Source organism: Fundulus heteroclitus, chromosome 12, assembly GCF_011125445.2.
Source record: "Fundulus heteroclitus isolate FHET01 chromosome 12, MU-UCD_Fhet_4.1, whole genome shotgun sequence".
NCBI lineage: Eukaryota > Metazoa > Chordata > Actinopteri > Cyprinodontiformes > Fundulidae > Fundulus > Fundulus heteroclitus.
Window position 1 is genome coordinate 25,538,719 of NC_046372.1, and position 17,688 is coordinate 25,556,406.

Consider the following 17,688-nt stretch of genomic DNA (forward strand, 5'->3'; position numbering starts at 1 on the left):
GGGGGGGGTTTAAGCTTAGGACAAAAATGCTCCTAAGAGTAATTTCATTTGGGTCTGAATGTGAAGTTCTGCTGTTGCATTTTTCACTGAAAATTCTGGAAAAAAATATAGTTTAAGTGAGGACTCTTCATGAAGCTAAGTTCAATTTGACTGTCGTGTAAGGTCAGTTGCACTGGTTTTATTACGTTTTGAGAAAAATACTGATTTAAAAAGAACACATACTATATTAGCCACGTTTAACATGTATTTCAACATTGTTCATGTCTCAAAACGACTTGAAATCAGAAATTCAACACTTCGTACTTGACTTTAGCAATACCTGTTTTGACTTGAGACCTGACTCGGATTTGAGATTAAAAACTTGAGACTAACTTGGGATTTGTAAACCAGTGACTTGGTCCCAAAAAAACACAGAGTCAAACCCTAAATCAGTCATGAAATCTGATCTAAAGTTAGTCCTAAAGAAACAGAACGAACAAACAAACTTATCATAAAAGGCAAAAAGTAAAAATATGATGACATAGAAGTGGAGTAAATGTTACAGTTATTGAAAACATGGCAAATTCAGATCAATATGAAATATTCAAGTTAAACTGAGGAAATACAGCAGCCGGTTTACACAAAGATGTAAGAAAATATGCAGCATGCGTGACTGTATAAAACAACACCCACAGGAAATAAAGCGTGTCTTCAAACATTTAAACTGAAATGGTCCTTTGAGACGAATAGTGTTTAAATTGTGGTTAGGAAGCCTTTCGTGCTTCATAATTCCTTAATATTACGACATTTAAGTTTTAAATTACTGTTAAAAAAGCACCTCCTTTCACCCAGAAATGCAACAATCAGTTAATAATGAGTGAAATAAAAGTAGTAGTTGCAGTCTGGTACCCGTCACAAAGACAAATGTTCTCGGCTGCTCTGCCCAACTGAGAGCGAGGCTCAGGGGGCCGATGAGGCCGCCACACCTTTATTGTCAGTGTGCTGAGTTTACAGTTTGTGCTACACCCGCCCAGCAGAGGCAGATGTTATTGATGTGTCTATCTACGATGTGGCAGCGTTGGAGACGGAGGTCAATCCCATTACACCTGCCGTGTTCTGTGTCAACATGTCTCAGTGTGAGCTGAGGATGACTGAGGGCTGCAGGAGGAAGGGGACGCTGGCTCTGCTTTGATCAGAGCTCGCTCTGACCTGCATCCAGCCCCGCCTCAGATATTCGCCATCTGTTTTTACACTGGTTGCACGCTATCACAGTGTTCTTCCTGGCTAAACCTGGGATATTGCATTTTATGCAGACTATATGGATGTGTGGATTTATTTCAGGGATTCGATGCGATCTACATCTGCAGGATTATCTGTAGATTCAGGACGGGGGTCAGCCACCTTTGCAACCCCAGGAGCCATTTTTATGCATCTTTGAAACAAAATGGCTTGTTTTTTATGATACCAAGTTATACGATACAATAAGAAGTTTGTGTAGATTTTAAAATGAAATATGAGCACATTTTGAGGTTTTAAGCTGTTTGTGCTGTGGTTGCTATAATATCCTGCCACAGATCAGCTGAGTTGGTCCTCCTCTAATCATTTCTTCCTCTGTATAACCAGGATTTTGCAGATATCCTGTTGTCTCCTTGGTAAAAAAAAAAGCTTGTTGCTTTTGTTCTGTCTGTAGACGCTTTTTAGGATTACATCAATTACAGCTGAAGAGTGGTCGCATGAACCCACCGCCTCGGTGAACCCAGTTTTATGGCTTATAAGCTTGCAGGCATCAAATTAGATTTTCTTAGTTTTATACAATAATGTTTCAAAAATCTTTTGAAATAATGCCCCCACAGTATTTATTGTTCCATGCTTATCCACACATGTCCAGATTACATGAAGAAAATTAAAAAGATTGTGTATAAACCCTATGCTGCAATTTCATCTCCGTATTAATGTGAGGAACTGACACAAATTTTATATGATCAAGGTTCAGGGAGGAGACTGCCAGCACAAGGCATTGTTTGAGGCTTTGAGGAAAATTTGATTAAAAAATATAATAAAACCAGATTCCAGCTGAGGGCTCATGCCTTGCCCAGAAGCATCACCTCTGTGTCAGGTAGCATAAATTGCACTGGATGTGAGAAAGCAACAAAGCACATCCACAACAAGCACAAGATAACGGATTTAACAATAGACACAGGTTGTTACAGCTTATAATAGCTTGTTTTTATGACCCTTTACATTTATCCTCACTATTACCCTGATTGGAGTCATCAGAACAGAAATAATGCAAAACAGCAGGTAGAGCTCTATTATTATTATTATTATTATTATTAGTAGTAGTAGTAGTAGTAGTAGTAGTAGTAGTAGTAGTAGTAGTAGTAGTAGTAGTAGTAGTGTACGTTTATTTTGCATTTATTATTGTATAAATAACTGATTCTTTGGTATGCCTATGTGACAAAATGATTACAGTATGGAATGATGTCGCCCCCTTGAGGCGGAAGAATCTCTCGCGTTCAATCTTAATAATAATAATAATAATAATAATAATAATAATAATAATACTCATGATAATAATAATAATAATAATAATAATAATAATAATAATAATAATAATAATAATAATAGTAATAATAACGCTGTTATCGTGATTGTTCAATACGGAAGCGTATTGCATTCGCCAAAGAAAAAAAATCAGACAGCTTATCTCATGATGTCAACAAGTGTCAACAAGTCTCAGATCATGTTCTAGTAATTATGACATATTATACCATAATGACATGTTATCTCGTAATTGTGAGGAAACATCTCATAATATTGAGATCAGGTTCTTGTAATTATGAGATCTTTTCTCTTAATTATGGCATATTTTGTCGTAATTATGAGATAATGCTGTGTGGGTTTTTTTTCTTTGGTGAATGCGATACGCTTCCGTTACTCAGCGGTTACTTCCTCTTTGTTTTATCTGGTCACATGATCTAAAGATGAATAAATACAGACAGAAATATTGTATTAAACTCCCTTTAATTTAATTTAATTTAAACAGGGGAAAAACAAGATACAAACAGAACAGGAGAACTTGAAACAAACAAAAGAAACGTTGTTTTTTTTGCAGCAGAGTGGCTCCTCTTGTCGAACGAACGATCTTCGCGGCGAACCGGAAACACGCGCTCTTCTGCTTCCTGCCTCCCCGCCCACAGTCAGCTGTTCCTCGGTTGTTTGCAAACAGCTCCGTCCTCCGTGGTCCCGCCGCTCCGTGCACGATGGGGGAGAACGACGACAGCGACATCATCGAGCACCACGTTGAGGAGGAGATGGAGAAGAAGTCAGCGAGGAGCCGCGGCCCGTCCTCCCCGCTGCTGGACAGCCTCAGCCCGTCAGAGAGGGGGGGCCACAGCGGCACCCAGTCCTCCCACAGACTGCTGGCCTACAGCGATGCCCTCATCTCCATCATCGCTACAGTCATGGTGAGACACGCACACCCACCTTGACAAATATATATAATTATTATTATAATATGTTTAACAAAACCACCGCCACCCCAGTCATCTGCACCCATAGTGGTCATCTTTTAAAGAATAATTTATGCTTTACTTGAAAAGCACCAGGGTTTCTTTGATCTGTTAATCAGGAATCAGCGGACTGATGTGGTGTAAATATGTGTGACATATATCTCTATTCTCACTCTTCAAAACTGGAAAGACAAGAGAACAAGCTATTCAACCAATGCAGAAATGAGCTGATGGCTACAAATGAATGGATACATGCGTACATAGGTACGTGTGTGGTGAATTGGCGCTTTATAAATAAAATAGAATTGAAACTTTGCATAAACATGTCCGTGTCTGTCTTCCCCGGGTCTCCACCCAGTGGCCTGAAACCCTCCTGAAGAGGCACCCAGGGGGTCAACCATCTCAACTCAACCAGCTTTCTTCTTTTTTAAAAAAAACAACAACTCCTGCTTCTAGGTTGTTATCAATTTAAAACCAGTCCCAGGTTAGAAACCTTTATAACAGCCATTATGATTTACCCGTGCCTAGCAGAGCTAAACAGGAGCTCAGGACTCCTCAGGTTCACTAAACCACCACCATGACCTCGTCCTGGGAGAAGATGAAGGAACCTGGGATGCCGAGGAGCAAGTTTATTATTAATTATCAGATAAAAACAAATGTGTATCACAGAACTATCATAATGCCGGTTTGCTTAATCAATAAATCACTTGTAAATAATGGTGGACAGAGTCTGATCCTCTGCAACGCTTCGCATTAAAGCAGCAGCTCGGCGTGATCAATTAACCGTTATTAATTAAATAAAACGACAGCAGCTTTAAGAGCCTCACATCAGAACATTTACTCACGTCAGTCAACTTTGTGTCACATCTGAGCCTCGGCAGGTTTAGCGTCTGATTCAGGGAACACCAACGTTCAGACTGGATTCCCAGAGACATTACAGGCTTTTCCCTCTTGGAATAATTTATGGTTTTTTTTTTTTCATACGTTTTTATTAGTGTTGCGCCGATGCCATTTTTTGGCTCCGATACCTGGCTGTGCAGTATCGGCCGATACCGATACCATCTGTTTGCAATTGATGTGTGTGTATATATGAAGAACTGCATACTACTTAGGGTAGTAGAACTTTTTATTGCCTACCTAGAATGGGTGACAATAGTTGAATAAACTTTATGCTCTCAAAGGCCAAATTAGTGCAACATTCGTGAAATTATAACATGTATAATAATAGTGCAACAGTAAGACAGTCAAATTACATTAATAATTGAACCCTGAGTTTTGGCTCTCAAATGCCAAAATAGTGCAACTTTCATGAACTTATATAACATGTATAATAGTAGTCGGGAGAGAGAAGGCTGCGTTCAAGTGACACACAAACATCAAAATGGTATCGGTGCATATTTGTTGGTACTCGCTGATACCGATATCACCATTTTAGTGCTGGATCGGAACCCCGTCCCATACTGGTATCGGTGCAACACTAGTTTTTATTCACTGGATCTTGGACCTTTCTGCATTGATTGGCTGGGAGATGCTAATAGCCGTTAGCTGCTTCCTTGTTTTATCCCCTATTGCACATGCGCAGTCTTATACTTCCATTGTTATTATAAATAAACACAAAAGGCTTTATATACTAACAAGCTGAGCAAAAACAAAGCGTAAAACACAAAAATAACAACTAATACGCCAGCAGGACGTGAAAATCTTTCAGAAAAACTTTGTAATCAACCAGAGTGAGCTAGTGACGTATAAATAAACATGAAACAAGGTGGCTATGCACCTTTAAAGAGGAGTTTTCCTCTCCACTGTTGCTTCATGCATGCTCAGTATGAGGGATTGCTGCAAAGCCATCAACAATGCAGACGACTGTCCACTGTGGCTCTACGCTCTTTCAGGAGGAGGGTTCTGGACGACTGGAGCCGGGCTTCCCTGATCGAGAGAGCGCGTGCAAAGATCCCTCGTTCTGTACGCAGCAATATTGGGAAATCGTTATCAGAGTGCTGTGCTGTTAGAAAAAAAGGATGTTGTAAAAAGTAAAACCAGTTTAGGTGCAAATCTCTGTGGAAATAACAAGTTATTTTATTTACCTTTGTTATTGTTGCACAATGTCACATTTAAACCAATATCTTCTAATCTTGACTCTGACCAACAGATATTACCGGTCGCCCACACCAAAGTGGAAGATAACGAGGTAAAGTTTATTATTCATACCATAATTGAGCTTTATGAGTTAACATTTAAAGCATATTTGACAAGATCATAAATATTGCAACTTGCTGTCACTCTATAATTGAATTGTCTCCCTCTTAATTACTAATTGTTTCATTACCAATAATAGTTTTTAGTTTGCTTGATTTTGAACGTTTTGATCCTTTGGCTGCATCTCTCTAGAGGTTTAAATGTCGTATTGTTTTCACCGTCTGTAAAGCGCTTTGTTAAACTTGACTGTATGAAAAGTTCTCCATCAGTAACGCTGGACTGACGGGTTTGTGCAGGAGCTGAGGCAGAGCGTGCAGCTTCTGCTGACGACCAAGATCGCCGTTTACCTGATGACCTTCCTGATCGTGACGGTTGCCTGGGCGGCTCATATCCGGTAATCACCTCCTCTGTCAGGACTCCGCCCGCTCACCGCAGCTTTCTCCAGGTTGTCCTTATTTGGCCTTTGCTTTCCGCAGGTTATTCCAAGTCATCGTGCGCATTGATGATTGCCTCGCTCTGCTGAACCTTGTGAGTACAGAATCATGTTTGTTAATGTTCTTAAAATGTCTTTATTCTTGGTTTCCTGTGGATTAGGATCAAGTTCTTCTCTGTGAGGCAGACACTGTGTCTACTTTTAAAAATAGGCTTAAAACTTTACTTTTTGACAAAGCTTCTAGTCAGAGTGGCTCATGTTACCCTGAGCTACCTCTATAGTTATGCTGCTATAGGCTTAGGCTGCTGGAGGACATCAGAGTCTATTTCTCTCACTCTGCTGAGTTCTCCTACTGCTCTCCAGTCTGCATTGTTTGTTGTTATTTCAATTTTAAAATTTGAGTTCTCTGTCCTTTTCCATAGAAGGTACACCTGGTCTGGTGTTCTGTTAGCAGTGACATCATCAGGGGAGGCAGATCATCCACTATTACCATCTAACATAGAAAGTACTCCTGGGTCAATGTGGGCTTCTGTGCTTTCTGTGTCTCTGCTCTGTCTTCTCTACCATAGAAAGTACTCCTGGGTCAATGTGAGCTTCTGTGCTTTCTGTGTCTCTGCTCTGTCTTCTCTAACATAGAAAGTACTCCTGGGTCAATGTGAGCTTCTGAGCTTTCTGTGTCTCTGCTCTGTCTTCTCTAAGCCCCAGTGGGTGGAGGCAGATGAGCGTTCACACTGAGCCTGGTTCTGGTTCTGCTGGAGGTTCTCCTCCCTGTTAAAGGGGTGTTTTCCTCTCCACTGTCGCTTCATGCATGCTCAGTATGAGGGATTGCTGCAAAGCCATCAACAATGCAGACGACTGTCCACTGTGGCTCTACGCTCTTTCAGGAGGAGTGAATGCTGCTTGGAGAGACTTGATGCAACCTGCTGGGTTTCCTTAGAGAGGAAACTTTCTGACCAACCTGGAGGATCTGATGGAGTCTGACTTTGGAAAGAGACTTGAGATGACATGTGTTGTAAATAGGCATTATATAAATAAAATTGAGTTGAATCCTTGTAAACCCTGAGAAAAGATTCTCTTGCTATTTTGTAATGTTAAGTTCTGCTTTCTGTTCTAATTCAGGCCTGCATGATGCTGATAACCTTCCTGCCGTACACCGTGAGTACCAGTCTGAATCCGCCCCTGTCTGCCTTCAAACGTGCATAATTAGTTTAGTTTGTCTGTTTTGCAGTTTTCCTTAATGGCGACCTTCCCTGAGAACATTCTCGGGATGTTGCTCTTTTGTGGCTGTGTGATGGTGATCGGAGTGATCCAGGTGAGGAAATCAAACGGTTTCCTCGTCCTTTCTGACCGATATTTGCTCAGTCACATCTACTAAGCCCCGACAGACTGACCTAATGTCCGCGTTTCAATGGTTTCTCCAGTCGGTGATTGTGTTGTACGCCTTCAGCCGGCCCTTCCTGCTGAACGAACAGATCCAGATCTCCGAGAACCAGAGCTTCTATAAACAACACATCCTTAAAGTCATCATGAGGGTTCCCATCATGTGCTTCTTCGCCAGCATCTTCTCCTTCATCTTCTTCCAGCTGGTCAGGGGCAATTATTTCCCTTCTGAATGCTTTCTAATGTGTTTGGCTTTTTAATTTTTCATGCAGCAAAAAACAAAGTGAGGAATCGGATCTGACACAAACATCTGAAAACAGGCGTTTTTACCTCGAGACTAAAATAAATTACCCTGAGTGTTATTTTTGAGGCCTAGTCCACACGTAGCAAGGTTTTTAAAAGAAAACTAATATCTCCCCTACATCGTTTTTTAAAAATAACACCATACACACAAGTTTTCTTTTAGGAAAGTTTTCATCCACAGCAACCTGCAGAAATACGCCAGGCACATAGGGGGCAGTGTACCGCAAAACAAGAACTTATGTCAGCCAATCAGAATCCTTCAAAAACAACCACGACTTCCTGTTAGGAATTATTCATGGAGACGGGAGGTTTGATCTTGTAAAAAAAAAAAAAAAAAAAACTAAAAGTGTCTGAAGAAATGTAAAAATTAACACTGCAAAAAGAGAACAAGAAATAAGTAAAATTTTCTTGAAATGAATGTATTTGTCCTTGATTTGAGCAGGTAAATAAGATTATTTGCCAATGGAATGAGTATTTTTACCTCTAAAATAAGATAATTAGTTATATTTCACTTGAAATAAGATGATGGAGATGAGTTGTTCCTATTTTAAACTAAAAAATCTTATTCCATTGGCAAATAATCTTATTTACCTGCTCGAATTAAGGGAAGATTCTCTCATTTCAAGAAATAATTTCTTATTTTGAGTTCTATTTTTGCAGTGCTCTGACAAAATTCATTTTTAACTCCACTGTATGGCCCAGTGTATAAACAATGGTCTCACATATGTGTGACACAGCGCAGCAATATTCGTCCTGCCGGACATTAATATCCGTCTTTTCATGTACGCATGCAGGCTCAAAACTGGTGTGTTTATAAATCTCCACGTTGGTCCAGAGATTTTAGGATCGTTTCGTTTTGAGGGACGTATAACGCTTTTTATGTGAGGCTGAACGGCACAACCGCCTATAAATGTCTCGTTGTTCCCAGATTTCCTGCTACGTGTGGAAAAGGCCTGAGACATTTTGCCGACTTGCCCTGAATACGCTGCAAAAACAGAACTAAAAATAAGTAAAATTTTCTTGAAATGAGTGTACTTGTCCCTGATTTGAGCAGGTATATAAGATTATCTGCCAATGGAAGGAGTAATTTTACCCCTAAATTAAGATAATTAGATATAATGCACTTGAAATAAGTTGATGGATATGAGTTATTCCTATTTTAAGTGCAAAAATCTTATCCCATTGGCAGATATCTTCTTTAGCTACTCAAATAAAGTGCAAATACACTCATTTCAAGAAAATTTTAACTTATTTCTAGTTAAGTTTAGTCTGTTTTTGCAGTGTTGGTGTTGAACCTCAGTCCTGCAGGTGCAGTGTGTGTGTTTCAGTGTAAATAATCAGGCATTCATCAAAAAGGTTCATCTGAAGGTTCTGCACCTGGTTCCCCTTCTGGAGATGAAGCAGCGCTCGACGGATTCAGAGCAGACAAACCAACGGGAAGTCATGTCTGATGGTCAAGCTGAAGGAAAATGAACCACTTCTTAAACATTTTTCAAATAACATCTGAAAAGTGTGGTGATTTGTTGATGAATCGTTCAAAATGTGATAAAAAAAAATGTGTTTTATTGGTTCTTCGTCACAGTAAACCTCCCAATGTTTCACCATCCTGCAATAAAACGAGGCCGTTATAATTTATGTCACATTTAGTAACGCTGTCCTGGTGTTTAACAGTCTTACGTTCTCTTGGCCATCATCGTCTTCCTGCCGTACATCTCCCAGTGCCTGAAGTGGTGTCGCAGCAAAGCCATCGGTAGGCACACGTTCTCCCCGGCGCCCTCCCTCTGATGGCGCCCGCCTCACCAACCTCGTGTCATGTGCTTCAGGTCAGGTGGAGGAGACGCCAGACTCCATGATGTTCTACACCTACCTCCCCAACGAGCCGCTCAACAAGGAACGCGTGGAGGCCTTCAGTGACGGCGTTTACGCCATCGTCGCTACACTTCTCATCTTGGACATATGGTAACGCTTCTTCAGTCAAAGGTTTTCTGCAGCGTGCCTTTAATGAGCCGTTTAGCCGTTTAGAAGTAACACGTTTATTGGGTTTCATGTGTCCAGCGAGGACAACGTTCCCGACCCGACGGTCGTGCAGAAGCAGTTCGGCGGCAGCCTGGTGGCGGCGCTGCAGGGCTACGGCCCGGAGTACCTGGCCTACTTTGGTTCCTTCGCCACGGTGGGCCTCCTCTGGTTCGTCCACCATTCGCTCTTCCTCCACGTCACCAAAGCCACGCGCTTCATGGGCCTGCTGAACACCTTCTCTCTGGCGTTTGTCGGAGGCTTGCCTCTGGCCTACCAGCTGACGCACGAGTTCCCGCGCAACTCGCAGAACGAGCTGGAAGCCATCCAGATCAGCTGCGTGATCATTTTCTTCGCCGGCATGTTCCAGCTCTCCATTTGGGTGGCGGCGCTGTACAGCGAGCAGCAAACGCTGCACCCGTACGTCTGGTACGGCGGGCGTGAGCACGCGTTCATGCTGGCTAAGCTGGCGCTGTACCCCTGTGTTGCTTTGGGGACGTTTTTCCTCACCTGCATCTTGAGTAAATTCAGCGCCTCCATCTTCCACCTGATGGAGATCACGGTGCCCTTGGCGTTCCTCGTGCTGAGGCTCCTGGTGCGTGTCGGGCTCGCTCTCCTTCGCTTCCTCTTCTGTCCCAACAGGTCCGACCTGACGACCGTCGTGGACGATGAAGCCGATGAAACCAGAGTGCCGTTTAACGCCGTAGTCACCTAGAAGTTTCCTGATCAGGTCTGAGGGGCATTGCTGCTGAAAGGAAAGAGGGCCCCCTGGTGGCGGGTTTGCATATCCCGAACAAAGGGCACAGAAGTTTCCTCCCTTTCTAACAATTATTTTTGTTCATATCTGGAGCGCAGAGCAGCACAGTTGGGATTAAACGGCCGCGCTGAAGGATAATTTACAGGTTCTGTAGACGGAAAAGGAAGCTCTGAATATTCAGCGCTGATGCGGTCAGCCAAGGGGCTTTCACTCATTTTGCTTTTCAGTTGCTACTCCTCATGTGATTAGCGCATAAACCTTCGTCCAGCCTTCCTGACGTAAAACTGTCCAAATGGGATTTTCTCAGCATGTTTGTAGTTTTTGCGTTTAATCAGAATTAGGATCTAAAAGGTTAAAAGTGGCTCAATCCGAATACTCTTATAGAGCAAGGAGTCTTTAGTCAAAGCAGAAGTGCGTCAGCGGCCGCCATGATCAGTGCCGTCCGAATAGTGCAGTCAGTAAGGAAGGAAGGTAGGAAAAGTAGCCTATAAACTTCCTCCTGCTGCTAGTTTAGCCAAGAAACCCCGCGACGTAGCTTACCAGCGCTAAGATAGAAGCCTTGAGGTATCCCACAATCCTTTGCGTGACATGATGTATCAGCATTGCCCCTCATGGAAATAAATGATAATATCTGGAGAGAAGAGAGCGCAGTGGGCAGTGGACCCGGATCTGACTCTCATCATTCATGTGCGTTTCTGTTACGTAACGTCGGAGTTAAAGGATGTCCGAATTCTTCTGAAGCTCCTTCCTCCCCACGATACTTCTTACTGTTGACCCCGTGAAAGGCCGAGGAACAGGAGCTAGCAGCTATAATTAAGGGTATTCGGATAGAGCCACTGTTTTTAAGTGGCAATTTGTTTTCTCTGAGCAAAAACATCCTTAAAGGCGTCGTTTATAAATGTTGTGGTGAGAGGTTATGGGCAGAAGTAGACAGAGTTCAAACCTACATGCATTCCTTTCCTTGGTATTTGTGCCAAACACGTCCACAGCGTGATGGATGTCTTATTCTCTGCCTCACCGTGGATCTTCCCACAATAATCTGGTCTTGGTCAAGCCAAGCGGTCTGTGGCTAAAGGAAATGGATTCTGGTTGTCATATCAATGCCCCAGAGAAACAGGAAGGTTTAGAGATCCCAGAAACTGAAGACAATTACTTCCTGACATGGGATTGGATAAATTTACTTAAATTAAAGTTTGGTTTTCTCCCCCAAAGACTTTCAGTGTGAGATAATGCTGCTGATATTAATTATTTGTTTATTTAAGGCTTTTTACACAATTCATACCTGGGATTATAGTTAATGTGACTGCCATAGAAAGCCTGACTGTTTGTAATGAAGACCATGCTGGTCCTTTGGTCTGTAGCAACGAGCATCCGTTTGATTCACGTATGAAACGTTTCCAGTATCACCAGCGACGGTTCCATCGTCTTCATTTTGGAGTGAAGACGATGGAACGACGGACAGAATGAGGAAGGAGGACATCAGAGGGACCGCTCCGGTTCCTCTGGCCCCGTGTTCACAAAGACTCAGAGAGCTCCTGTCTTAGCCTAAAAATCCCCACCTGGGAGTCTCAGCTTCAGAGCGACTTTGAGAAAGGAAATTACTTAGTGAGGAAATTTTTACTTAGTGGGGAGGTATTTATGCATTTGAAGAGCTGTGATTGGTTGACGGTACAAGAAAAACAACACAAATGTGCTCCTAGTGATCAAAGGAGAGGAAATTGGACTGGATTAAGAGTCTAATTGTCAGACAGCATCGAAATGTTTTAAAGCACCTTATTTACACCCTCATCATTATTTTTGATTAGCTTATTTGTTTTTACTCTCCGGTCATTTTACAACTTTATCTGTTTGACATTGATGTGCCCTCACCTGTCAGCATTTTCCTGCGCTGTAGGACGAGATCAGAGTGTTACATCGTTACCTGGATCACGGCTCAAACAGTTTCTGCAAATCAATGCGCCTTTTTCTCTGCGGCTCTTTTTGCTTTTAACTACACATCAGCCTGGAAAGTGAGAAGCGCTGCAGCAATCAAAAACAACAAGAGAACTTTTAAAAGGCCATTTAGGCTGCTGACGTTATCATGCAATAAAGAAAATACCCTCTTTTATATATATTCTTTGTAAAAATGTTTTAGATAGAATATATATAAAGCTTTTCATTAATGATTATTCAATATTTTCTTATTTATCCTCAAAATTACGTTACTAGAGCCACGCCTTTAGCCCATTGGGCTGCTGAAACTAATTAATTTCCCTCTATGGGGATAATAAAGTTTCTTATTTACATATTAATAATGTAGTAATGTAAGATTAAAAGGTTTAGGTGCTTATTTCCATCACTGTTGAGGTTGATCAGGCAATCAGCTCTCACCGTTTTCCTCCATATTCTTGCTTCAGACACTCTGAGGCTCATTAAATCCTCTTTACTCCTAACATTTTGTCACTTTAGAAGCCTTTGAAGGCCAAAGATGCACAGAGAATAACTTTTATCTTAATGAGGTAAAATTCTCAGAAGCAAAGCTACTTTTAGCCTTAGGATTCTTTGAGAATTCGGGCCCAGCTGTTTTAGAGATAAAGTCAGACTAAGATTATTTGGACCGGTAGAGAAGAGCGATAGAACGTTGTTAGAAGGATGCTGAGGCCGGGGGGCCAGTTGTGGCCCCTGTACTGATTCTGTGCCCCCCCCCCCCCCCCCAAGCTGTATTTCAAGAAAGATCTGGTCCACCAGCACAGATGGCTGATGCAGATGTTAGATTTTAGTTTTTAATTGCAGCAAAATTATTACAGAGAAGTTTAAATCTAAAGTACAACACAAAGTATTCATCTTTTAATTAATACACTTTTGACATTCTCTTTAAATTTCACAATAACATCTATCCAGTGACATTTAAATACTCAAATGCAGACTTTGGTGCATTAAAATCTGCTTTGAATTGAATTATTAAAATTGGCTGACTTCAAATAACAGCTGACCCAAATACTGTTCTTATAATGCTAGACCAAAAAGAGTTAAATTTATTATTGTTAAAGAGTGAAATTAAATAATTCAAAATAATTTGCAAATGAACCGATTTTTGAATTTTGGATCTACATTGATCTAAACATTAATTTCCTACAAAAATATTATTATTGTTTGTATAATATTTTGTAGAGCAGGTAAAGGAATTGTATTAATTTTTGACTTAAGTTTGGCCCACGTACCTAAAAGTTTGGACAGCCCTGGTCTAGAGGAGGAGCAACATGTTTGGAGTTAAAGAGGACATGAAGGTAGTTGGTGTAAGAGAAGAAGAGGCAGCAGCGGCTTAAATAGAGATGATTTGTTGTGGCGACCTCTGAAACAGAAAAGCTCAGAGAACAAGCAGAAAGATTTATGACTGAATCTAACAAAACGAATGTGGGAAGATGTCAAGGTGTAGCTACTTCATGTAAGGAAGATACTGACTGCTCATAACCTCTCCACAGCACCATAGAAATCATCGTTGCACTATTTTTATATTATTTTAATTGCATAAATAGTTGATATGCAAGTAAAACCCAAAGCAGTGATTTAAAGTTCAAATATTAAATAAAAAAAATTTAATGAAAGAGTAAATGTTGAAACGGGTGTTTGTGAAACATAAAGAGGTGTTTGACTTGTGTTGCATCAACACCGACCCTCTGGCTTCCTTCTCCTGCGTGGAGTTCAGTTTAATTGATTTTTGTCTCATGTTTTCTAATTGAAAAATATTATTTTTCACTGAGTGACGGCTGCTGATTGTGGGTTTTGTACCAAGACAACTTAAAGGTGATGCGTTATCTTCGTCCAGCAGGGGTCACTGTTCTTCTAATTAGTGCTGACGGCACCATCAGTAGAAGTTTTAACCCTGACTCAATGTGGATTTAAATGTGCACTTTATTTAAAACCCACAAATCACCTTAAAAACGGGGTATTTTGATCGTTTTACATGTTTTCTGTATTTTTATTTGTCTGCAACCTGCACTAATTTCCCTTTAGATCCCGGTTATGTTAAGAAGGGACCTTTTTTTTTTTTTAATCTAATTGATTGAAAGCCACAAATGTTTCCTGTCCTGTCATACATTTTTTTTTGTTATAACGGCAGCAAAACAGTGTCGACCTCCCAGCTATAAATGGTGTGTTTGTGGCACTGAGCGTTTAAAACGTCACGCAGATGTTTTATTTGTATGTCAGTAAAAAAAAATAAAAGAATAAACTGTCAAGCTTCATTTTTTGTGAAGTGTCGTTTTTGGAGGTCTTGAAAAAAAATGACAGACGACATTTTAAAAGAAAAAAACATTTTTTATTCACTTACACTGCTTCATATCATCCCAACACAAACATCAGCTGTTCTCTTTATACGTTGCGTCGTATTGCTCTAAATCACTCCAGCATTTTTTCTTCATCGTTCATCAAGCTTTCTGCGGCTCAGCCAAACAAAAAACACACAAACTGAAGCGGTGGCTCAGCGCCGGATCGTTACCTGGATGTCTGGACCTTTACCTGTAGGTCCGCCCGACCGTTACTGGGCTAAATTCAGAAATTAAGGTAAAAAAAAATGGAAATCTCTTTAATGTAGTTTCAAAATGCACCAAATTTGTAAGCTTTTGTCATGTAGAGAATAAAAATATATATATATAGTAAGTGGGATTTCTTTAGGGTTTGACAGATTGGGATCTGGATTGTTTTGCAGGTCCGGTTCAGTTTAGCCGTTCGGCACCAGAACCCAATTATCTGACTCCCAACTAAAGAAGAAACGGTCGGGGAGGGTCAGCAGCAGGGGAGAGGCGGGCGACACGACGAAACCGGATCATCAACGGTTGGGAAATATCTGTTAGGACCGATGGCATCTTTGGGTTCTGCCAAGTAAAATGGAATATTGAGAGAATTGGGAGAAGGTTTTAATTTGGGAGCTGTGACCCTTGAATCTGTAACAGAGCAGGAAGAGAGACTGTACTGTCCGCTGCAGCAGCCCGTCTGATTGGATCTGGGTTTGTTTTTGGGTCCAGACAGCATCGCCTGCTCTACATGTCAGATTTCACCGCCCGACCTGCCGCCTCCTCTTAGCTCAGCGCACATTTTGCTTTTAAATCTCCTAAAAAACACGTCTTTTCTTCAGCTCTTAATGCTCAGTGGTTATGAGTCTGATGTTTTACGTCCATGTATTTTGAACTTTGTTGGTTCTGTCAGTGTTATGCATGTACATAGTTAAACTGAACATGAGATTCGAGCCTTTTTAACCATTTATCTCAACAATTTCTGAGAAATCAACTGAGCTGCCACGGGTTAGGCTTGTTTGGGGGTAAAACCTGGCAACCTGTTGGAGTGAACGGTGCAAATTGACTTGAAGCTGATTGCTTGGTTGCCCTTTACCTTTTAAATTATAGCAGGACACAATAGGCTAAAATAAGATTACACAAATGGATCAGATAATATGGGAATAGAGATTAAACAGCAGTTTTACCATTTAAAAAGGTAAAAAGTTTTCGTCATGTCGCTCGCCCCTGCCTCCCACCAGACCTCCAGCCGGCGTGGAAATGATTTTAAGGATGTGAAGGAACCGTGTTTGGACGTTTGTGTCGTAATATTTGGTCGGGCCGCTTGGATCCAGCAGCTAAAGGTCCGTTTTGGTGACAAACACAGAACATCACAGCAGGTCCCTAAAATCTAACCAACGTCTCCCACACTGCAGCTCAAATCAAGCACGCGCCGTAAAAACGGACCTCTAGCAGGTAAACATAAAACAGAACCGCACTGACAAATAAATTAGAACTTTTCAGAGCAAAGACGGACAAAACGTGAACTAAACTAATAACCAGTGCTGACGTCCGGTTTCTGCTCCGATCCTTCGGTAAACACTTCTCCCCGAAGAGATCTGGATCTGAGAGTCTCAGCGTCAGCAGCGCAGGGCCTCTTCTCAAATGGTAAACATGGAGGCATCATTCCTAATAACCCCCCCCCCCCCCCCCCCAGATGCTGACAGATCAACGTAGCTTCAGCGATGCGTTCACGGCGCAGAAACAAACCCTATGAGTGGTTCACGCCAGCGGCCTCATCTTACATTCATATTTTACTCTTAAAAACATTGGTTTGATGTGCATAGTCCATCATAATCTGCCTGCAGCCAAAGCGTAGAACAAACAGTGCTGCGCTTTGATTGGAGGAACATGTTAGCGTGAAGCTCGTATTCGCCGCACAGCAGGACTCCTGGAAAGCTCACACAGGGACGTCTTTAGGTAAAGCAGAAAAGAAAAAACTGTAAAATCATACTTTGCCCTTTTTAATCATGGCTCCAATATTTCTACAATAATAATAATTATAATAATTAAACTTTCTGTTTACCCATAAACTAAATTATTTTGAGCAGAGGTCATATTTCACTGTTTTTGTCTTCTGTCGTCTGAGTGGAGGTTAAAAATGACTAAATATGATTAGCTTTTATACGACATTTTGTTTAATTTATTTAAAAAGGTGTGTGCCTTATACAATTTTCTCAATTCCAGTCACAGGTGACAGAAAGAAAAGAAGCTTAAAACCCTAAATCTAAAGAGAGACACGACTGCATGGCGGTGGTGATCGTCTCCCTGCAGACAGACGTCCCTCGTTGGTCCTTCCTGAACGAGTTTAACCTCATTTAGCTTCGCTCTTACGCTTCGGGTCCGTCTCTGCCTCCAGCGGAGGAGTTACGCCGTCTCGGCGTCTCGTTCATTGAGTGATGGGAGGATGGAGACGGCTGAGCCAAAAAGCGAAGCTTCTGATAGACCTGTGGTCACGAGGTCTGGACCGGGACCGAACGAACGAGATCCCGGATACAAGCGGCTGAAATGTGCGTCCTCTGGAGGGAGGCTGGGCTCAGCCTTACAGAGAGGGGAGGAGCCGCTGCTTCGCCGCATCGAAAGGCGCGGCGGTGGTTTGGGCCTCTGGGCGCCTCTAGCTGGGAGGAGACCCAGAACTCCCTGGAGGGAGTCGGGCCTGGGAACACGCGCTGTCTGGACCAATAAAACAGATTTAAATGCCCTGCAGAAGGTGAATAAAATACTAATAAAAAAAAACACTTTCCACCCATGACTTGCCTGATAAGGTTTATATTTTTTTTTACCTGTTTTATAATTAAAATAATA

At 41.6% G+C, this 17,688-nt stretch overlaps 1 protein-coding gene across 2 annotated transcripts; it reads left to right on the forward strand.

Annotated features, from left to right (window-relative positions):
* Positions 1-3,139: 3,139 nt before the first annotated feature.
* Positions 3,140-11,622, forward strand: tmem175 (transmembrane protein 175). 2 transcript variants are annotated; one of them, XM_036144347.1, is made up of 10 exons: positions 3,140-3,446; positions 5,641-5,679; positions 5,984-6,081; positions 6,164-6,215; positions 7,240-7,275; positions 7,349-7,432; positions 7,542-7,706; positions 9,475-9,553; positions 9,627-9,762; positions 9,859-11,622. In XM_036144347.1, exons 1-10 carry the CDS (start codon positions 3,243-3,245, stop codon positions 10,529-10,531), a joined length of 1,566 nt encoding a protein of 521 aa, XP_036000240.1. In that variant the 5' UTR covers positions 3,140-3,242; the 3' UTR covers positions 10,532-11,622. The 2 variants fall into 2 exon arrangements, with proteins under 2 accessions (XP_036000240.1, XP_036000241.1); XM_036144348.1 differs by lacking the exons at positions 3,140-3,446; positions 5,641-5,679; positions 5,984-6,081; positions 6,164-6,215 and adding an exon at positions 7,079-7,114 and having other exon boundaries at positions 7,195-7,275.
* Positions 11,623-17,688: the final 6,066 nt, after the last annotated feature.